The sequence below is a fragment of the Centruroides vittatus genome, unplaced genomic scaffold, assembly GCF_030686945.1.
Source record: "Centruroides vittatus isolate TY-2023 unplaced genomic scaffold, ASM3068694v2 contig_2682, whole genome shotgun sequence".
Lineage (NCBI taxonomy): Eukaryota > Metazoa > Arthropoda > Arachnida > Scorpiones > Buthidae > Centruroides > Centruroides vittatus.
The window spans coordinates 87,408-110,267 of NW_027121707.1; the positions used below are offsets into that span (position 1 = coordinate 87,408).

Here is a 22,860-nt window from a genome sequence, read left to right on the forward strand (position 1 = left end):
TTACTGTGTTATACGAACACGATTGCAATTTTTCTGCCGTGTTATACAAATCCGTCTTACATGAACCCGTGTTATAGGGGGGTCTACTGTATTGCATTAAAATTACCATAGACTGGAGCTAGTTTTCATAGAATTATTATTACATTTGTTATTTATAATTACTACAAATGCTGCTATTATTGGATGTCAATTTAGTTTGTCTGCAAATACACATTTATTAAGGATTTTCATTTTATAATAGAGGTTGTTTTTGTTTGCTATATATTATCATGTAAAGTTACGGTTTGTGAAGAAAGATATATTAAGTTCCTCAAATATCTTTAATACTTTTAGTTTTAAGGATTATTTACAAAATTAATGTTGCATGGACTTACATTCAATTTAAATATTCTACAAGATTTTTATAATCAGAAGTGAATTGCATTCTAATGAGATCAAAGAGTAGTGATTTAAAATTATTTTTCATCTATTTGGCTTCACAGTTGAAACATTATCTTACAATTCAAAAACTTTGAATGCCTAAAACACACACAAATACTATATTTACTTGATTCTAAGGCACGTTTTAAAGCACTCCATTTTACTTGCTTGAAGTAGAGACATGTTAGAATTGATGTTCACAGTCTAAAACAACAATCAGAACTCACTGTAAGCAAACCATATATTATTATAATAACTAATAACAGACATTTTCAGCTACGTTATTCAATGGTCACACCAAATCAATTTATCTTGCTGACAAAGAAAATTTTAATGCTCTTTAACTTTTCAAGAGTTTTCAAGATGATATTATAATACAGCATTGTAATAAATAACTACTGTTTATGCAAAAGAGCATAGAAATTGAGTTAGCAAACGCTAATTGCTTCATGGAATTTGTTGGGTGGCAATTTTCAAATTGTAGACTCATAAATTCCTACTGTCATCCGTCTGTTTTTCATTAATCTTGAAAACAGAGATAGACAGATGACAATCAAGACCAGATACGGCAAGCTTGGGGGTCGGAGGCATTAATTAATTTTTAAATTGAAATACGATTAAAAATTGCAGCCCAGAATTGTGACAATGTTACGATAATAATTCAGATTTTACTTATTTCTAAGTTGTTACTTGACAAAATTTAATAGTTTTTTCCCTCCATTCAAACAAAACCTTAAAATTCAATTTTGAACTTGCAGTGCAACTTAGAATCAAGGATATACAGAATTTTAAATTGATTCCAAAGTTATTTAATTTTATATCATCATTAATAGTAAATAAAATTAAAAGATACGGTCAGTCCCAGGAAACAGAACGGCTCCTCTGATCATTTCTCCCATAATGCAACCTACTGACCAAATATCCACTTCAAAAGAAAGAAAATAAAATTAATAAATTAGTTATATTGTAAATTTGGATAATAGAAAAATATATACTGTATTTGTATTTTTGTTTAATCCTATATAATTATTCTTATATAGTAAAACATTACATTATATAAAAGCTATAAATATGGGATGTTATAAGAAAATTCTCATTTCTTCTTAATATTATATATTCTTTTACATATAACAATTTCAATGTTTATTTTCTTCAAAGCACTTTCAAGAAACACCTTATACACTATTCATTTAGATAAACCGGAGTCCAAAATAGTCCCAGAAGTCTTCAAGAGAGACCATCTTCAACTGTTAGTGTTCCAGATGTCCACAGTCTTCAAATCTTTTTTCTAAAGTAGATATTAATTTTTGGAAACATAAAAATCACGTCACAAGTCCAAGTAAGGTGTGGTCAAATGTCAAGATCTTGTTTAGCCTTAAAAATTCTCTCACTGCAACGATAAAATGACACATTTTTCTGCACAATACAATACTGATCCGTTTCACAATTCGCTTGCAACAACTGATTGCAGCAAGACAAGAACAATCTGTAGGGTTTCTAAAAGTTGTCATCCTTTTAAATTACTGTAATCGTGTTAATTATTACCTGAGAAGTAGGCAATATACATCAATTGATACAGTGAATGTCCATGTTTCATCTTCCTTATGCATATAAACATCTTTATCTGCTGCCAATAGAAAGCACTATAAATAAATAGTAACTCTTCAACAGAAAAAGTGTTTTGCATTCTGTAGTTTGCAAAGTCGGAGTCAGTTGTCACTGTGCAACACACGAATGTAATTTGCAGACAATTTCTAAGTGATTTGCGATACAATAAAAACATTCTTGTTGCACAATGATGACCGATTCTGACTTTGTAGACCGCAGAACACAATGCCTTCTTTGTTGTGGAGTTGCCATTTTTGTTTATGGCACTTCCTAGAGGCAGTAGACAAAAAGACATTCGAATGCAGATAATAGATGAAATCCAAACAGTTACTCTATTGACTGGTATACTTCCTAGATAATAATGAACATCATTACAGTAATTTAAAACGGTACAATTACTTCTGAAGACTCTAAACACAGAAAAATTAAGTTACAGCATATTATGAATATTTTTGAAAAATAGATCCTGTGAGGCAGACCTCACAGGATCTATTTTTCAATTTTTATATTTAAACTTTCTTTAATTTGTCTTTGGAGTAATATCAACCTATAATAGCATATTTCAGAATTTAACTTTTTCATTCCATTTTATAAGTCTGAGTCATGCCATTGTGGTTTATACAAGTTTGGTTTTGAAAGACGTATAATATAAATCATCCTACAATACTAATCATTACGCAGGTATTTAAAAATATTTTATGTAATTAATTTTATACGAACCATTTTCTTTATAACCCATTCCGAGTATAACTTCAGGTGCACGATAGTATCTTGTTACTACGTAAGGAGTCATCATAAACGTTGTTCCAGCTGTCCTTGCAAGTCCAAAGTCAAGAATTTTTAATGTACAATCTGATTTAACTACAATATTACTTGGTTTTAAATCCTGAAATTAAATCAATGAGAGTTATTTGTAAAATCTAAATGAAATAAGGTAAAACAATAACTAAAAACGTACATATCATCATCAATCAAATTGAACTGGGGCACAAAAGATACTATTATCATGATTTTCATAAACAGGGACTAAAACTGCCACATATTGTGCCTTATTAAAGAGATGTTTAAGCTTGCAATTGGCACTAAATGCAATTTGGACAGCTGTCCAAAGTGGTTTTATTACTTCATAACAATATATTTTCTCATAATTGAGAACTGTGCAAACTACTGAAAAGACAAAGTTTGACCTTCTTTACCATTCACTGTACAGCCTGGTCTTCACTCCTACCAATTATCACTTTTTTACCTCTAAAAGAAGCACTATACGATCACAAATTTGAAATTAATGAAAAGGTAAAAGCAGTGATGCACAACTGGCGATGTCGTGACTATGTCCAGCCAAAATCTTTTGTTCTGACAGAATCAATAAACTTCTGGACTGTTATTACAAGCATGTATCAGTAATGGGGATAAGTTAAACCAAACATATTGTCCTTGGCAAAAATGCTATAGATTCCAGGTGTCATAGACTGGCCTACCATCTCCTCGTTATTTCTGAGGAGCCCGTAAATTATCGGATTTTTTCGGTAACAAATTCTGGTGTCGTTGCTTCAGGCTATGTCTGTGTAATTTAACGTAATTTATGTTCAACAAGAATTTGAAATATATTGGAGTCACTTCTGGCTCCCTAAGAGCTTGAATAAAGGCACGACTTCAACTTAAAAAGGGCATGTTAACCTACAGAAAGCCTGGTTAATATAGCCAACTGATAATCATGCAGAATTAAAAGAAATGGATTCCTTAGAGATTTATAAATCTGAAGGAACAATTTCATTCCTTCAGATTTCAGTGTGTTTTCACACCTTCAGCATTTATGCATTTGGATTCCTTTCAAGTGCATAAATGCTAAAGATGTAAAAACACTCTCCTATGCACGAAAGATCTGTTATGAAGTTACCCGAATCAAGTACTGTTGGATCACAATCTTTTTATTTTTATTGCTAATTCTGTTCTGTTAATTTTTAAATCTGTTAAAAGTATATATAAACTGTACTAAATCAAATTTGCATACATGCTTTGAGTTAACATTTAAAATTTAATTTCTGTAACATTATTATCAGATTAAACCAATATCTGTTAGTCAATTTTAAGGAATTATATCAGTGTTTCTCAAAGTGGGCAGTGAGTAAATCTAGGGGCGCTGGAGGCAGGGTACTGAACGGTCACCGACAGCCGTTCCATTTCCTCTGTTAAATGGATAAGAGGAAACATTGCGTTTAATGGTTTCCAGATGTTGAGAACAATGTATGTACGGCAAGGGCACAAAGTGTGAGATTCATAGAAAAGTTTTCCTAAGAATATTTCTGATTCTTTCTCACGCAAGAAAAAATGAGTTAGGGGACGTTGGGTATAACTTTATGGAACAAAGGGGGCGGTGGATCGAAAAAGTTTGAGAATCACTGAATTATATAATTTCTATACATGATAATTATAATTTTAGAATTTTGAATTCGGTCTTATCAAAAATAATTTTAGAATAAATTTTATACGATAATAAAAAGTAACAATTTTACGAAATTTATGTGATGATAACATTTAAAAGAAATTTAAAATCAAATAAAATGAATAATAGATTAATATTACATACTCTATGAATTATTCCAGCAGAATGTAAATGTTTTATACCACATAGCATCTGATATAGAAGATAGGACATTCTCTCATGGTCCAAATCCATCTGGATAACTTGGCACAGATTTGCATCCATCAATTCCATCACCAAGTATCTAATAAAAAAATATATATATATATAATAAAAGTCAAAATTAAAACCTTCTTTCTGAATTATGAACTCAAAATATGTATTTTAAATTAAATTGAAAAATTGTCTCTTATTTACTACCATTTTATATAAGACATAGTTTGAAAAACACTATGTTCACCATTATTTTAATGCAGAACCATAAAAAAAATCTAGTAATTGCAAACGATAATATAACAATACAGGCATAAAAACTGTAATAATAATAATAATTAGATGTTGAATGGTTAGCTGAATGGTTAAATTTGGCCCGAAGAGACTATATCAACATATAACATTCGGACTCCGATATTTACAAAATTTGCAATCTTTAAGTTGTTGCATCTCGTATAAAGGAATATTGTTAAAGCCCATAATCAAATCAGAATTCAATGTGGGACAGCAAAGATTTTATTTTTCAAAGTTACCCGGTGTTGTAAATTACACTAATTTTAAACAGTAAAAGAGACTTTGTTACAATTGCTTTCATCTAGTAAGATCAGATTCTGGCAGATTACAGATTTCTACACACAGATTTACTGTAATTTATAATTTCTCGAAAAAAACTGGAAATAATACTGTAATTTGAGTACAAGAAGTACAAAGAAAGCTCTAAACTGCCATAGAAAATGTTAAAACTGGTTTCTTTTCTTGTTTAGTGTTAAATGTTCCCAAAAAAGTTTGCTCGAAAGCTAACATTTCAGCTAAACAAAGCAGATTTATTGCAGTAGACTATGTTGTTCAATTGGGAGAAGTTTTACATTAAGCTAATAGGAAATATATAGGAAACGATATTTCTTAACACTACATATAAATTTATTGTATCACCAATAATTGCTGTACTGAGATATGACTGCTAATTTGGCTTGAAAAGCAGTTAAGTCAGTTTTCTAAAGATTAATTTTGATTTTAATTAAATGATTTAAAAGATTCTGGCTGAAAAGATTGCTAGATCAAGGTTGATAGTCATGAATTAATAGCCCCCCAAAAAATCAGATAATTTAAGCTCAATTTTGGCTAGTGATTTGCATTTCGGTTATATATATACAGTGGGGGGGATCGGTTAACGAACATAATCCATTCCAAGACTTTGTTCACTATCTGAATTGTTCGTTAACCGATTACACTCAAACCTGTTTTTGTGCGGTCTTTTTTTGTGTGGTATACCAATTTGATTGAAATTCATATACCGCACAAAAACAGGTTTGAGTGTATCGATTTACCATAGGATTTTATGGGAATTTGATTAAATTGTTCTGGAGACCCCAAAAAATAAAAAATATACACTTTCTTACTTATATGTAATAGTAAAAATACATATATACACAGTCTTGCACTTTCATTAGTCATGTTTTTTCCGTTTGTGGGGGTTAAAGAATCTGTCTAATGTCAATTGCTTTTCTCTCTTCTTCAGAAGTTTTCAGAAGTAATTAATAGCATTGTAATTGTAGAGATCCCCGAGCCTATTAACTTCAACCTGGGGTTTGGATGCTATTCTAAGACTGTTGTTCTGACATCTTCCCACTTCTTTAAAAGATGTTTAATAGCAGATATCGGCATTAATCCTCTTTTTCAGAAGAAAACATATCTCACCAAGTTTCTTGGTGTTCTTCTATCATCAGATCAGTTTCAGATTTCATTATGAGCTCTTCAATGTTCTTTATTTCTCAGATGTGTTTTTTGTTACTCCTTTAGCTGCTTGAATCATCTTGATTATACTGTATCTTTCTTAGGTAAGATTGAACTGCAGCCTACTGTAGACCTGTTCAAGCCATACCGCCCAGCAACATCAGATAACTTGTGCCCACTCTCTACCTTTGCTATTATACTCTCACCATTCAAAAATAAAAACCGACGCGAAACTTAATGAGTGCTTGCCCGACAGTCTCACAAATACTATAAAAAAATTGTTTCTGTCAGAAAAATAAAAGGCTGGAATTACAAGGGAGTGTTTCAAAGTTTGGAGGAATACTAGTTGATGTCTCCCACACTCTGAAAAGTTTCTAATTGTTACTTGAAGACAAGGGAAGACCAATTGGTATTCATTATTTTACGTTGCTTCTTCTTGTGTTTTGTTCTGTGAGGTGTTTGTTATCTGAATATAAAAATCTTTTGCAAAAGTGTTCGTTAACCAATCACCCACTGTATTCTTTAAACCATTCACACATAGTGTTGCCATCTAACAAAATTTCCTGCGTTATCATTACATGCATTATACAAAATATGTCATTACATATCCGTAAAATTTTATTCAATTACCATCTTCAGTATAATTCTTGATGCAATGCCAGTAATGCCATATAATTGAAAATATTGTAAAATGTAATAGAAAATATTCTCTGATTTTATGAATAAAAATAAGATATATGCTTTTTTTTATTTTTTATTTTTTTCATAACTCTTAATGCAAACTTCCATCAAATAAGAATTTTTTTATTCATTAGGTTAAGCTAATCCAAAACACAAACAGGCACTTCTTTAAAACAAAATCAATGTTTTCATCTGTTTAAAAAATAAACAAAAGTTACTTACTATAAACTATGCCCTAAAACATAATAAAATGATAAGAAATATCCATAGAATATTCCTTATTAATTTATTTTATTTCACTTTAATATGCTTTAAACTGTTGAGATATGTAGTATCCTTTATAATAATATAGAAAAACTCACAATCACTTACACGTCTTGGAAATCTTCTAGTGATTTCTGAGGTGTGAATGCATTGAGAAGTCCAATAATCTGAAATACAGAACAAATAAAATTCTGACATATCATAAAAACAAAATTTATTTAAAATATTCTATATACATATTGAAATGTCAGTCACTTCTTGTTTAATGATAATTTCAAATGTTTTAAGTTGCTACAGAGAAATTATTATTACAATACTAGGTGTAAAATGTTATTCTAAATATTTTTATAATCACAGACTGGGAGATGTACACATATATATATATAAGTACTAGCAGGTAGGCCCGACATTGCTCGGGCAAAAGTAACGATAGGAAAGATTAAGATTATTATGTTATAGTCAACCTTACCCGTTTTCACAGAATGCAAGAATTGGGTCCCCCTGTTTCCGGACTAATTAGAGAATTTGGTTAATGTGAGCCTAGGTATACAAAATGGCGGCGCTTCCGGTCGACATCTTGTTTGCACACGCAAATGTGCAAACAAGATGGCGACCGTCGACAATAACATAAACGCGCCTATATTTAATCTTTTTTAAAACTAAAACATTTTTAAAACGTAAATTTGCTACTTACTTTTTCCCCTGCTTTTGGTTACTTTTCCTACTCTTGGACCAGAAATGAAAAATAATAAAGTCATCATACTACCTATAAATTCAATCGATGCATGGACGAAGTGAATTACGAGATTCTATACATCAGTGGTTCGAACAAAATTTGCCTGTATTGTACATGAATTTTACTCCTCTTAAGAACTGCAGTCTTACGATTCACATCTCTTGCCTTTTCATCTACGATAGGCAGCATCTCCATAGAGGTTGGCACCTGCGATCCACAACCACCTAGCCTTCCATGTGTTGTTCACATTGTCTTTCGTGTCGGAAATCACTATTACATATACTTGGTTATGACAAATTTAACATGTTTAACACACATTTGCACACTATAAATGCACATTCAAACACATTAAGCTCACATTTGCACACTTTAAACGCAACTTTGAACCACATATAAACCCTTTACAAAATTTTTACCTCACTTACACAATGTTAACACACCTTTAATACACTTTTATGACATTTAACACGCATTAAACACATTAATGACATGTTTATCATGTTAATTACCATTGACAAACTTTCCTCCTCGATAACTTTAGACTTCGAGTAAATCGTACAAACTTTGAAAAAAAACACAGACATTTTTAAAAAATTAACAACGTACATATTCCGTCTACATCGTAACCAAAATTTGAAATTCACATTATTCCTCATGTTTCCCGAACAGAATTTTTTGATGGATATTTGCATACGAAAGCATCATTACTATCAGAGCCATCTACATTTCTTTTCTAAAAACACTTGCCATCGAGGTTACCAGAAGCGCCGCCATTTTGTATACCTAGGCTCACATTAACCGAGAATTTTTAGATGAGTCTAAAAATATGTCCGGTTTCCTGCAAAAATGAAAAAAACTGCATCTGCGTCTTTCACATCGCTTTCTCTTAACACTTCCATTGTTACTTAATCCTGTCTCTCTTCCCCGTGGGGAGGAATTTTAAAAAATCCCTTCTTAGTGTGTGTTCTCGTGACGTACTAACTGTGTACCAAATTTCAACTTTCAACTCCTAACCGTTTGGGCTCTGCACTGATTGTTATTATTATTATTATCAACTCGTCTCAATTATATATATATATATATATATAGATAATGTTTGATTAAAAGCAAATTTCATCAACCAATGATGTCAGAACCAATTATGATCTTTAAGCTAGAAGTGACTGATTGCATTTATTAAAACACTTCATTCAATGATTTCCTCATAAAATTTTTTGAATTTAAATAACAAATGTAAATTTATACAGTAAATTTTGCTTTATAATAATTCAGAGAATCCATTAAATTATGAAAATATTACAATGTAAAGACAATAATAATAATGGATGTCCAGAAAAAATCCACACACAATATCTCGGGCTCTAACGGACAGCCAATAATTTTTAATTATGCCGCGCGTGCTACAGTGAGTGCTTCAAAACATTTCTGAATCTTTTTCTGTACTCAATTTTCTATTTAAAATGTCAACAAAAGATGCTTTACTCCTTATAGAAGAGTGTAAAATTTTTACACATTAAATAAAACATTAGGAGAAAAGTTTATCACAAACCATTCTGTAAACGAAGGAATTTCAAAAACAATATAGCATTCTCCAATGTTTTTTTAGAGTGCATTATCACCACAAAGAAGAAAGGGGTCCGACAGAAAAGCAAAAATTCTAAAGAAAAGCCAAGTTGAAAGAATTGATCCTTTCTACTCAGCCTTCTTCCAAGAGGACTTTTGAAGACAGCAACAAAATTTCAATTCAATCTAGAGCCCTAAAACTGAAAATTTCTTCAGTTTTGTTACACGAGGCTTTGGAAGAAAAAAGTTTGCATTACATATCAAAAGCAGCAGATAATTCTAGACAGAATGGCACATACGACGACCATCAACAAAGACATAATGCAGACGGTTATTGCAAAAGTTCTATGAGAAGCTCTTCATTTTAGATGAATCCTACTTCACCTTTTCAGAGCCAACAATCAATGGTAACATGAAATTTTATACGAATATCATCACCGCTTCACCTGCTGATATAAAGTTTTCCAAGAAAAAGAATTTTGAAGGTAAAGTTTTGTTTGAAATACAATGTCAAGCCCTAATAAAAACATCAAGTTTTGCTATTAATGCCCAGTGATATTTAAATGAATGTATATATTTTATTCCTTATATTTGAAAAAAACTAAATGGATGGCCAGAAGATACATTCTCAAGCAGAATACATTTTCTGGCCTGATGAAACAAGTTCCCATTACACCACAACTGTACGGAATTACCATTGATAGGAAAACATCACCTTTGTTTGAAAGGAGTAAAGGAGTTTTCACAAATGTGCTCGAAAGAAGTACATAATACCAAGAATCTTTAATTGAGATTTTGTGATGGGCACATAAGAATATCATATGCTACAATGATAACAACATAAGAAGATGGAATATTGGGGTATTACTCTATTTGCATCACTGATTGGCTTATAAGTGAACAATATTCACTTATAACTTATGATCTGGGTTAGTGGCAATCGTATACCATTATAAAGCAAATATTTATCCACGTTAAACCTTATTTTATTATGGAGAGTCCATTATACATTCATCTGACGGTATTGTAAACATATTGTAAAGTGACAGTTCATTGCATAGTACAGTAACAAAGTTCAGTTCAAACTGAAAGAGTCTTAATAAAAATAATAATCTTAAATAAAAACATTAATATTTTCCATAAAATAAAACATACATTTTTATGGTTAACTAGCTTCATTAATTTAAATTCCCTGTAGGCTCTTTTAGCGTGAGTGACATTTTGAAATGGTCGACTGAGTTTCTTTATAGCCACATTCTGTTCGGTAACTGTATCGTAAGCAGCACTATAAAAGAGTTAATTAAAATATTATTAATTTAACATTTTATAAATTTCTTATAATTTATATAAATAAACTACAAGCCTTCTTATAATTCACAACAAGAAGACGACTAAATTTGAACACTTAGATTTATTACATTTAAAAATCGATGCTTTCAACTTAATATTAACAGATGGCATTCTAAAGAAGACTAACAAGAATATAAATAGCGAGTTAGATAGACGTGTGGGGTAAGGAAAACTGATCAAATCCAAAATGAGTACATTCAAGGTACAGTTAAAACAACTGATATTGCCTATAGAATACAAAAATGAAAACTTTAATGGTATGGACATGGTATGAAAAGAGTTAAAGAAAGTTATCTCAGAAGATAAGTCAAACGCGGAGATCAGATGAAAGTAGAAAACCAGCACGAGATAAATGGATATACGGTAATTGAAGTAGGCATAGACGTGGAAAAAAGGGGCCGAGGAAAGATGCAACTACAAATAAGATCTAGTGGAGAAAACTTATCAAATACAGCAACCACACACAAATTGAGACAAAGCAGATCATTCTAAAGATAATAGAATATAACAAAAACTGACAATCTGATAATTACATGGGTTCGAAAATTGGGGAAATCTCCCATAAAGCACGGTTCAAGAATTTGGGAAATTCTCTGTACAGAATCTGATAACTTTTTTAAGTGCAAACTCCATCATTCAATATATATTTTTTTTAAAGTATGTACGCACGTTGTCTCAAATTTGCCCACGGATTTTGGAATATTGAAATTTTAAATTTGTTTTATGCCTTTCGTCAGATTTACTTTAATGAAAACTGATTTTTTCTTTCTTGTCCTAGCTTTCCTATCAACTGGATGTCGTCGTTGCTTTCAGATTTTAGCTGTTAAGATAAACTTTAAATAGATAAAATGTTTACTAAACACAAAGATTAATCTAAGTGTTAGTAAACTTTTTTCACCACGGGTAAGTAGTTCATAAAAGTGATGAACAAAATACGGCAGTATTTCGGCGCTCAAACTGTTCCAACTCGAACAATTCGGCATTCGAACACAAATTCCGGAAAAGAATAGCTCGGTACTCGAATGAACAAACACGACCCTCTAGAATGAATTTTCAATTAATAACATATTTTTTTTGGTCTTCCATTAAAAATTTTTTACAATAAAAATAAAAAAATGAAGACGTTGCTGATATTTCTGATCGAGATCACCAAAAATGCTCAGACGATGACAATACTTTGAAAAAAGAAAATTCCCTCATTTAACTAAAACTAATATTAATGTGTAATACAGTACTTCTAATTGGAATTATCAGTTAATTATCAATTGCTTTAATAAACACATTTCTCTTAGTAACAAAGAAAATTGTATACTTTTGGAACCTAACTCTACAATTTGCACTAGTCCTTTGTTTTGTGTAGCATGGATTCATGTTATACATGGGATGCCCATATTATTAAATAACTTTCAACTCAGAAGACGACAATAAAATAAATCTTTGTGTAATGTTTTTTAAACAGTAACTGCACAAACGAAATAGAATTTCAACATCCTACTGAATATCTTGATCATCACAATCCATCAAGTATTTATCATACAAAACAAGCTTATATCAAATGAGATATAAAAAAATAAAAACCATATCGAGATAAAATATGATTTTAATGATTCAAAGAAGGGTATAAAGGTATAGACAGAGATAAATTTTATTTGTAAAAATATTTACGATCTTTACTCAATGCGCGTTAAAATACTTAATAATAAAAATGAAAATTAATTAATTACCACACTATTCCCTGAGCACCCGATCCTATCGGCTTTAAATTCTGATATCTTTTAAGAATAGTGAATTTTGTATCTCCAACTTCTACCGTATAAAAGAGGGTAGAAAATTTACTCATGGTAGACATATTTTCCTTACTACTTTCTTCTGATTGTTTGGAAGTCAATTGCATTAGTTGCTGGCAAAAGTTACCGCTAATCGAGATTTAAATGGAAGCTAAAGTTAACTGTGATTTATGATGATTGGAAAGTGAATGCACTCCACTCATTGCTATCTTCAAAATCTGAAATTTAAATAATAAAAACAATTAAATCTGCATTTTTAATTACACAAAACTAATATTTATTATTATTAAATACAAGTAAAATAAAATGTATTGTACTTTAACATTTATTTAATCTCTACTATTAGTTATCAGATAAAAAGTACTGTACATTAATATCTCGTTTAGTTTTTGATTTTATAATTACATATTTGTTAAGGATGTCCTTCAAATATAAATCCAATCCAAACTGCTGTACAAAGAGAAAACTTTTTAGAAAATTTGAATTATGCCATCATCATAAGTTAAAAGAAAATTTATCTTGTTGGCTCTTAATGATGAGCAGAGTCTGAAAGCAATAAAATTTTCTAAAAAGTTTTCATCCCAAGCAAGGCATGCATTTCAATTGAATTTTATGATTACTTTTCTAATTTTCATTGTTCTTCAGAAATACACTCACAAGATGAAATGAAGTAACTAGTCAAAAGAACAATAATACAGCGATACCGTGGTTTTCGTCGATAATTCGTCTGAAAACAATCGACGAAATCCAGAAACAACGAAAACCAAGGCAATTATTTCCATATGAATCAATGTAAATCCAATTAATTCATTCTAGACACTTCAAAATACATACAAAAAACACATTTTATACAGAATTAATATAGCGTTAAATACTAAAAGCAATAAGAAATTAATATAAAAAGACTAATCTAAAGGAAAGCAATGGAATTGTTTGGCTAGACACAGGGAGTAATGTTGTCTTGTAGAAGTTAGTTGGACATCAGCTTCTCTCCTATATTGCACTGTGGTAAAGTGTGATGTAATTGTCATGTAGTTGTATGTATTTATGATGGTCGTATCGTGGGAAATAATGCCTTCCGGGAAGTCCGTTTAAGGGTAACTGGCCCCTATTCAGGCATTACAGATGTGGAGAAAACTTGGAAAACTCCACGTGACCAGCCCGTCCTGGCGAAGCGCAAACCCACGACCGAACTCCCAGCAGGGAAACTCCAACTGAGGAACGGAAACGTCGGCCAATGGTGTGCCGTCGCAGGGTAATACGCGCAGAACAAGAAATAACACCACACTGAGCCAGAAACGCACGGGTCGCCCTTTGTTTTTGCAAAATTAGCAGCGATAGCACTCGGGCGCGCCAATGAAATCCGAGGCAATCGACGAAAACCGAGACAAATTTTTCATGAAAAAATCAACGAAAACCGAGGTATTACTGTATCATTGTTAGTAAATTCATAGGTATAGAAGTCAAAGGATCATGAAGGTTAACTGCCATCCCAAATTTGGGTGAAGCAACAGGGGGGAAAAAATAATAAAAAGAAAGAGCAAAAAAATTAATAAAATCATCAGTATGGCAAATTAAAAATTGGTTCTTGTGTTTGTTTAAAATTTCAGGTAAATCAACCCCTTTCAATTCACTTAACCAGAGTCGATATACAAAAGATCAAGGAGTAGCTAACATAAAAACTGTTGTTGTATTTTCACACACATAATCTACAGTTCATTTGTATTTTGAAGACAATTTAAGAGGAAATATGAATTATATGCCAGTTTTAGATTGCAATTACAAACTCACTCGTATGAAGCAATAACTGCTCCCATAGATGTGGATGAGTTAGGCAAAAGTTTAGTTTTGTTCTAGCAACTTTCTGTAATGAGTTAGATGCTGCCACAAGTTAAACACACAAAAATATGGTATTATTTTTATGTGGGGCTATGTGTATGTATGTGTGTTTGTGGATGTTTAACAATTTCCAGACTGTAACATGTATTTAGTATGCTGTTTTCTGTCACCTCAGTTCATGTTTTATAAGCATCATCTGATCTTTTCTGGTTGCCTTGTAAGGAACTGAGTCCGAGCTGTATTTTTATTTTCTTTAATTCTGTTTTATTTTGGGGAATTATGTTTAGTTAGGGCAAAGGTTCCCTTACTCACCCAAAGTAATATAACGAACGAACAAAAATAAAAAAAAAAAAAAGGAAGAACAAACTCACCGACCCAACAAAGCTCCGTAGGAAAAAACTAACATGCAATTGCGCTTTCCCAACTCGGAAGTTCAAAGGAAGTTTCGCAGAGTGGGGGGGAAGACCCCACACGCGCTAATGTTAAGGACTCGCTAAACTTTAAGCAAAGACATCTCAAACGTGTAAGAAATCTTAATAGAAAGTTATGTAAAAGGATTTAGTGAAATTGTCGGAAAAAATGCTGACCAGGGGAAAGAAAAAAGATTGTTAGATGTTAAGTATGTAAATGAGGGGGTAGTTCCAGAAAATCATTGTGATGTCACCTCACAGCATAAAACAAGCCATGTTTGAGATGGAAGATGAGGTGAGCTTCCAAGGCGATAATTGAGGTGAATCGAAGTAGTTCCTGAGCGATAGATTGAAAGAGAATTCTTGGAGATTGAAAGAGTTGGATTCGAAGGAGTTTTGGCTAGAAAAGGTTCCTAGTATAAGAGGTGACGGATAAGGTTCTAGTTGGTTAAGATTCTTTGTACATAGTTATAAGTTGATTGACCTTGTCGGATTTCAAAAGGGAATAGCTTTAAGATAGTAGAATTTAGGAGATAAGTTATCTCAAATTTTGTCGGTCTTTGAGAATTGTTTGTCTTTATCGAATAAATTGTTGTTTTGAATTTTACTACTTGTATATAGTGCTATTTAATAGTTTATATTAAAACTTGTTTTGTTCTTTATTAATCTCGACTTATAATTTAATTTTTTTCGAAGCTTGCAAGTCCAGGCCTGGCTCTCTAACTGCTAACTCGCGTAAAGTACCTGTTATACTACATTCGCACACAATCCTCGACTAACTTCGATCTCGATTTACCTACAATCTGGATTGTGACTGTCGCTATTCAAACGTCGTGCCGTTCGCACAGGTAATTCGCTTGAGAATAACCCGGCTATTGTAAGCGATGATAAAACTGGCATAACTACTCGGTAAGTCACAAACACCAACACACAAAATGGAAGTTTTGATTAGAAATAAATACTTTATCTTGCCATATATCTAATAATAGACAGATGTCATCGTCTCTCCAAACATCTTTTTTATTTCTTTGCCGATAGCCCGACACGTGTTCTGTAGCCATGTTGTATTTTCTCACGCGCGTGGGATTGTGGGATCTCTCTTATGACTGGATCTAGTTTCAAGAACTTTCTCCAGTCAATCGCGATTGAACGTCGTTTCAGTCGAGATTGAAACGGTCGAGGGTGTTCGCACCAAGGCATAGTCGCTGACCTTGGTCACAATCTAGATTGAAATGCTCGGTGCGAACGGGGTATTAGGTTAACGGTCGTAAGTTTCAACCGATAGTTTCACCAACGGTAATGGTTCATTTTTTTTCACTTGTTTTCAGTACAAATAGATAAGTACTTTACAGCCTTAATTTGTATGTGGGTAATATAAACTTTTGTGTATGGAATTTAGTCTGGTTAGATGCTCAAGTAGGGATTTCTATAGCAAATTCCACACTATGTTTCAGTTAAAATGTTAATTACTAATTGGTGTTTGCACCATCTTACAGAGCTGTCTCATTAATAAGATTATCTATATTGTTTCTCATAGTTGGGTTGTCTTGAAAGCACTTGACTCTTGTCAGTTCTCTTCAGCATTTCTCTAAGAGTGCTGTTCGTATCTCTCTGAATTGACAACCTGCAATAGTTTTTCTCACTTTCTCTAGCAATTCCCTCGTGCCCTAGCACCTACAGAGAATGATAAAATTGCTGATTTACTGGCCAAGTAGAAAGTTTCTTACCATTTATTAAGCCCAAATTAGCTTTTATTATTTTTTCTAACACTTTTCTAGAGCTGTTAAAGATAAGAATTTCTAGTCATTTAAAAATCTGAAGGATAACTCCTGGATTCAAGGCAAGGCAGAGTAATATATAATACTACAATATTCCCAAATCTAAAATCCAGTTAGAACGAAAACGTTTAATGAAGAACAAATGTTTTCAACCTTTACAAAGGTTATTCTCAGGTTCTACTGGTAGTACGCAAATTGAACAAAAGCAGAAATTTAAATGATGTTTGTTGTACTCATATACGAACGTTGCATGTGCAGGAATGCATTAATAAGTTATAAAATAAAAACGATTACAAAAAAAATACAGCACATGCAAAAAAGGATAAATGCTTATAAATAACAAAAGGCCAGAATAAAATATACTCCAAAATAACCAGAGTACTGATATATAATGATAAGACAAACATAATACAGGAAAAGTCCTAATAACAAACCAACTTAATTAACATAACTCACAAATATCGTCACAAACGTTTTCAAACCCCTTCTGGGCTCTGCTTCGAGTTCCAAATCTTTTCTAGATGGATCTTCGATTGCCGAGAACGGCAATCGAAGATCCGTCTAGAAAAGATTTATGAGTTACCACACCGTAAAAGGTTCTGGGTACATGATGTTTTGAACTTAATTAAACTTTTCTTCAGGTCCCGACAGTTTTCTATTAATTTATATGCATTTTTCATCCTCTTTCAAGTACTTTTTGATAAATTCAACAGAAAATCACCTTAACTAGCAAATCAAACAAGTCTGAAAAGATCTTTTTTTTTTTGCTAATTACACATTTCAGTGTACTCTTGTATTCCCATTTTTGCATTTAGTCACACGAGACAAACACCATCACACACTATTTATCCACCAGTAAATGCTGTTCGAATGTTATGCAGGAAAAAAACACTCAATTTTAACCTATTTGAAAATTTGAATTTTGAAATTGTGATTCATACTTTTCTAAGGATTTTATTTTTTACAATATTGTGGGGCCGGGAGTTGAGAATATAAATAATAATAATAATAATAATTACTGTTTTCTTCCTATTCGAAGTCTAATTTTAGTTTCTAGAATCCGTTTTTTTTGTGTTTTGTAAATAATTTAACAGGACAACTAACTTAAACGGACATCTGTTGGAAGTTCGCCCCCCCCTGTTGGCAAAGTGGTTGTCGAGTTAAAGTCGTTAAGCCCGTGATTTATCCGGTAAACAAGATCGAGATGGTAAAGAAATGGGTGCGCGAGACGATTTAATTGTCACATTCCTGACCTAATTGACAGATCCCCGATCGTAGATCGTGGGAGCGACTGAGGGATCGACCGACCGGAGTAATTTTGGGTCATCGGGTTGCACCAAGTTCAAAGCGGAATCTGTCCGGCTTTCCATCGGAGGGGGCGGTATTCGGGGCTGAGTGGTCCCGGCTGCGCCTTCTCCAAGTCAGAAAAACACATTTAGATGTAATTTACGGGACCGTCGTCCGGGGAAGGGCTTGACCCGACTCGGACGGGGAGCAGCCCGGGGGGGAGTTCGGGGATTTTCGGCGACCCCGCGGCTCGAATCGCATCCCTGGCAACCGACCAGGGACCAATAGAGAAAAAGAAGACCCTCGTTCGGACCAACCAAAAGCTCGGGATTTCGGGAAAGAAAAGTTATAAAAGCCCGAAATCCCCCGGACACGAGGAGGTAGAGGATTGAGGTTGAGAAGAGAAGACCCGAGTCTACGGATATCGTCTTGGAACCGCATATACAGGACGCCGAACGTTTTCACTCGTGGGTGACGAAGACTAAGGGACCCAACTTCCCATCGTGGTTCTCCCAGTGACTTTTCTCCCCATCTAGCCTCCAGTTGGATCTTGCTTTTGTGGTAACGGACTCCCAAACGGACGTCGAACCATCTGCCAGTAGGAACGGACTTTACTACGAAACAACACTACTCTTATTGTAAGCATATTCCTGTCAAAATAAACGCGTTAAAATGGAAAATACAGTCTCAGTGTGAGTCGTCTTTGTGTCCAGCAAACCACTACCCCCATACGGTAAAGGCCCTTTCGAGACATCCTGACCTAAAGCGAGTCAGGTCAACTTCGCCCCTTTCACTAAGAGGCGCAAATCCTCACAATATCTTAGGTTCAATGGCAGATCAGAAACAAAATTGAAAGCAACTCTCTGTTGTGCAGAAGCTGCAAATTTTGAAAGCAGTTGCAAATGGAATGAACCCTGAAGTAGAAAACAAGTGGACTTCAAAACTGCATGAATATGCACACAGAAGCAAGAAACATTTTCAATGCCGACAAGGCAGTCATTAAAAGGTTTAGATTGGTACCCATTCCAATTATGGGGCATCAATAGAGTCCCGTATAGTTATTTTTTGTCACTACCTCTCTGTGCCGGGAGTGGGTAATTTGCATGTCTGCTGCCTTCCTTGGATGTGGTAGCCATTTCTCAGGCTATTTTTTAATATGCTCTCCAATAGAACATTAGCACTTAAAGAGGAAACTTGCAACAGTGGAAAGTGCAGAGAAAAATGCTTAACAGTACTTTTAAAAATGCAAACAGTGACGAGTCTGAAAAACTTTCATCACTTGCGATAAGTAAATATGCCAAGCCAAGATACTTCAAAAATGTAAAACATCTGCCGTGTACACACAAAAACAATGCTAAGTCATGGATGAAAGCCTCATTTTTTCAGGGAGTGGCTATTTAGCACTTGATTTTAAAATGATGACCACAGACAGAAAAATCCTGCTGTTCATTGACTGTTGCAAGGCCCATAAAGCGGATGATTTGAAACTAAAAAACATTAACAGTGATCTTCCTTCCACCAAACTGTACCAGCAGGCTTCGGCCAATAGAACGAGATGTAATCGCCTTAGTGAAGAACCATTACAGATGACAGCTTGTTCGGCGGTATGTGATTTGTCAAATGGAAGACGGAAATAAACTGGCATTAGTAAAATAAAATGTTTTGATGGCCATGCAGTGATTGTGTTCAGTTTTGAACAGCATTAAACCAGCCACTATTAAAAGTTGTTTCAAAAAAGCTGGTTTTTCAGTTCAAGACAGACTTAACGAAAATTACGAAAGCATTAATGACGACTTTATCGGCAACTAGACAGAAGTAACCAACATGTTACATTTGGAAGATATGAAATTTGATAATTTTGTTCAAATTGATGACAGTTGTGTCGTATCATCAGAAGATAACAGTGAAATTGCTGAACATGCAGCTGCATCACTTCAAGTTGAAGATACCGCAAATGAGGAAAATGAGGAGGCTCTGCTGGTAAAGCTACCGAAAAAGCCTGAGGTAAATGCCACCCTTAATACATTAGAGATGCTCATTCAAACATCAGAAGAAGCAGACAGACAAAAATATTTCTTGAAATGGAATCGGTGGCATTTAAATTACTTAAAAGCAAGAAAGGCAAGCAAATATTACTGAGTTTTCTTGCCAAGAGTTCATAATACCATATACAACATTCAGATTATATATCTAAAGCTCCACAGCTTCCTTTATATAATTTTATATATATTGTAGCATGTTTTATTATGTTTAAATTATTAACTTTTGTTCTTGTTTTTAAGTTTTGTATATGTTTATTTAACTTAAATTTTATGTACGTTCTGCAATATTCTGTTTATTTTTGTTCTAACTCAAAATTTAATAAAATTTCTGACAATCCTAAATAAAGAACATCCTAAGTAACAAACTATTGAGAATTCAGACCCCTGAAATTCATTAATTAGGACTTTTCCTGTATATGTATATAATAAGACGAAACTGTTTACAAAACATTACATGGTTGCTAAATATGCTCAAATACTGCCCTCCAGGCATGCAACACAGGCGCTGTGTCCCTGCTGTTGATAGCTGCTTCTCTAGAAATAGTCCTGTATAACTCAAGAATCTCCAAGTATTTTATATGCAATGGTAATGCATTTCAATGTAGAAGGTGAGCTTTATCAACATCTGCATCCAATGCATAGGTGGCCAAGGTCGTACCAGCTGATTTCCTATTAATTGAGTCATGGTACTCCTTGACTCTAGTTATGAGAGATGTAAATGTACTACTAATGTATTGGGGAGTAGGAAGAATGCTCTCCTTTAACAACCAATCGTGTTGAGGACGTTGATCAAAGTGAATGGACTTTTGTCTGATGACGAGTTATTCGATGACTCACTGCTTAACAACGCCAAATTCTTGCGTAAACAGGAAAGGAGTGCCGTCAATACCGAATATTTCGATAAAATATACCGACTAAATGGGAGATTTCGAAGGTGGGACGCTAATCCGGCTGATGTCACTCCAGACGGTCCCGGAAGGAGTAATGCGAGCATCGTCTATCGTGAAATTTTCGCTCCGTTTTTTCGATCGTTTTTCTCTTGTTTTTCGACGAACACAAAGGGATGTAATATACCATTTTAAAGATCTTGACGAAAGGAACACGTAAGGGTAATTTTTGTTAAAATTGGCTGCTTTTTAGCCGAGTTACGGGCTTCGGAAATTTTTGTCTTTGTCTGGTTGCATCGGCCCCCCTTTGGTGTTATCGGAATTTTATAAACGTGTTTGGAGAGCCATTTATATGTATTTTATGCTATATAAATTTGGTGATTTAAAACTGGCTAGTTTATAAGCTATCGGCGCTTGTATTCGTACCGTTAACAAAGGACTCTCTCAGCCACGTGCTCTCGGTGGGTCTAGCCGATCGGCGTGCTCTCCAACCGAACGGCTAGTGGTTATCGCGGCTAGAAATTTTATTGCTCCGACTTGTTTTCTTAGGAGGCGACCTTCCGTCAGCCCCTTCTCTATCGTGGAATTTATTTATCCGGTTTTTAAGAAAACGGTTACTCTTTCCGGCGGGCCGCTGAACGGCTTAGCCGAACGGCGTTTTACTGTTTTATCGTCATTTACTGTAAAACCTTGTCAGTTTTCTCTCATTTGGATTTGGTTGGAGAGATACTCTCCGCACCTAGTTGTATTTTTAAACTTAATTGACTATCTTGACGGTTTCTGCTGTACCGCCGATCGGCTGCTGGGTAGCCGAAGGGCGTTTCTCAACAAGTGGAAGTGTAATCTGTATAGTGCAGCGATTTCTCCTCAACATGGCTCAACCGGAAAAGGTTATGCTTCAAACAATATCAGCAAGTCTGGACATAATACTACAGGCTCTTCCGGCTAATTCACATAGCTCGGTTCCTGTTAAAAGTAGAAAATTGGTGAGACAGGCAGCGCTGGATATGCATGCGGCTGCCAACTCAATTTATGGTATGGTGTTGGCAATCAGAGAAGATGAGAAAAAGGATGAAACTAGTTACGCGGCCGTAGTGAAACGTGGAGGGATAAGTGGAAGTCAAACTACATGCATGATCACGGAGATGCTGGCTAATAGCCCGGAAAAGAATGATTCACAGGAAATTATCCTGGAACCAGTAACCAACGAGGAAGGAGAGACAGCCTGCCCGGAGGAAGTCATGGAGACGATCCGGGAAAAAATAGACCCATCCAGTCTACACATAGGAATGAAAAATATATCGACATTACCAAAGGGTGGAATAAAATTCAGAATAAAAACAGGAAAAGAGGCAGAAAGCTTTAAAAAAGCAATAAAGGAATTACCAGAAATAAACGAAAAAGTGAGGATCTCGGAACCGAAGAGGCGAAAACCGAGAATAATAATCCTAAATGTACCCAATGAAGAGGAGAAGGGGGAGCTCATAAGAAAAATTCACGAACAAAACAGCGAGTTAAATGAGAAGCTGTCATTGGAGGCGTTCAAGCATGAGACCAAAATTACACATGCTATTCCATCAAAAAGAAAAGAAGAATGTAGACATGTTGTGATGTCAGTTACCCCTGCCGTACGTAACTTACTGATAGCGGCTAAAAGAGTCTGCTACGAGTGGGGCAGCTTAATAGTGGATGATTATATCCCTGTTATTCGCTGTTTCCGCTGCACCGGATACGGGCACATGGCGGCAAATTGCGATCATAAGGAGAGGTGCAGTCACTGCACCAAAAAACATAAGTACAGGGATTGCCCCAATCAGGAGGACAGTCCAAGATGCATTA

General features: G+C 34.0%; 1 protein-coding gene across 3 annotated transcripts in view; it reads right to left on the reverse strand.

The window, feature by feature from the left end:
- The window catches only part of LOC136971675 (stress-activated protein kinase JNK-like), a 75,266-nt gene that overhangs the window by 16,916 nt on the left and 35,490 nt on the right, over positions 1-22,860 (reverse strand). For all 3 annotated transcript variants that reach the window (XR_010880200.1, XM_067266146.1, XM_067266145.1), the window contains 6 exons: positions 12,716-12,996; positions 10,797-10,926; positions 7,451-7,509; positions 4,616-4,754; positions 2,749-2,914; positions 1,274-1,345 (listed from right to left, as the gene is read on the reverse strand). Coding sequence is in view for 2 of the 3 variants with exons in the window: in XM_067266146.1 (XP_067122247.1) it covers positions 1,274-1,345; positions 2,749-2,914; positions 4,616-4,754; positions 7,451-7,509; positions 10,797-10,926; positions 12,716-12,885 (736 nt within the window). In the remaining variant the exon portion in view is untranslated. The remainder of the gene's footprint in view (positions 1-1,273; positions 1,346-2,748; positions 2,915-4,615; positions 4,755-7,450; positions 7,510-10,796; positions 10,927-12,715; positions 12,997-22,860) is intronic.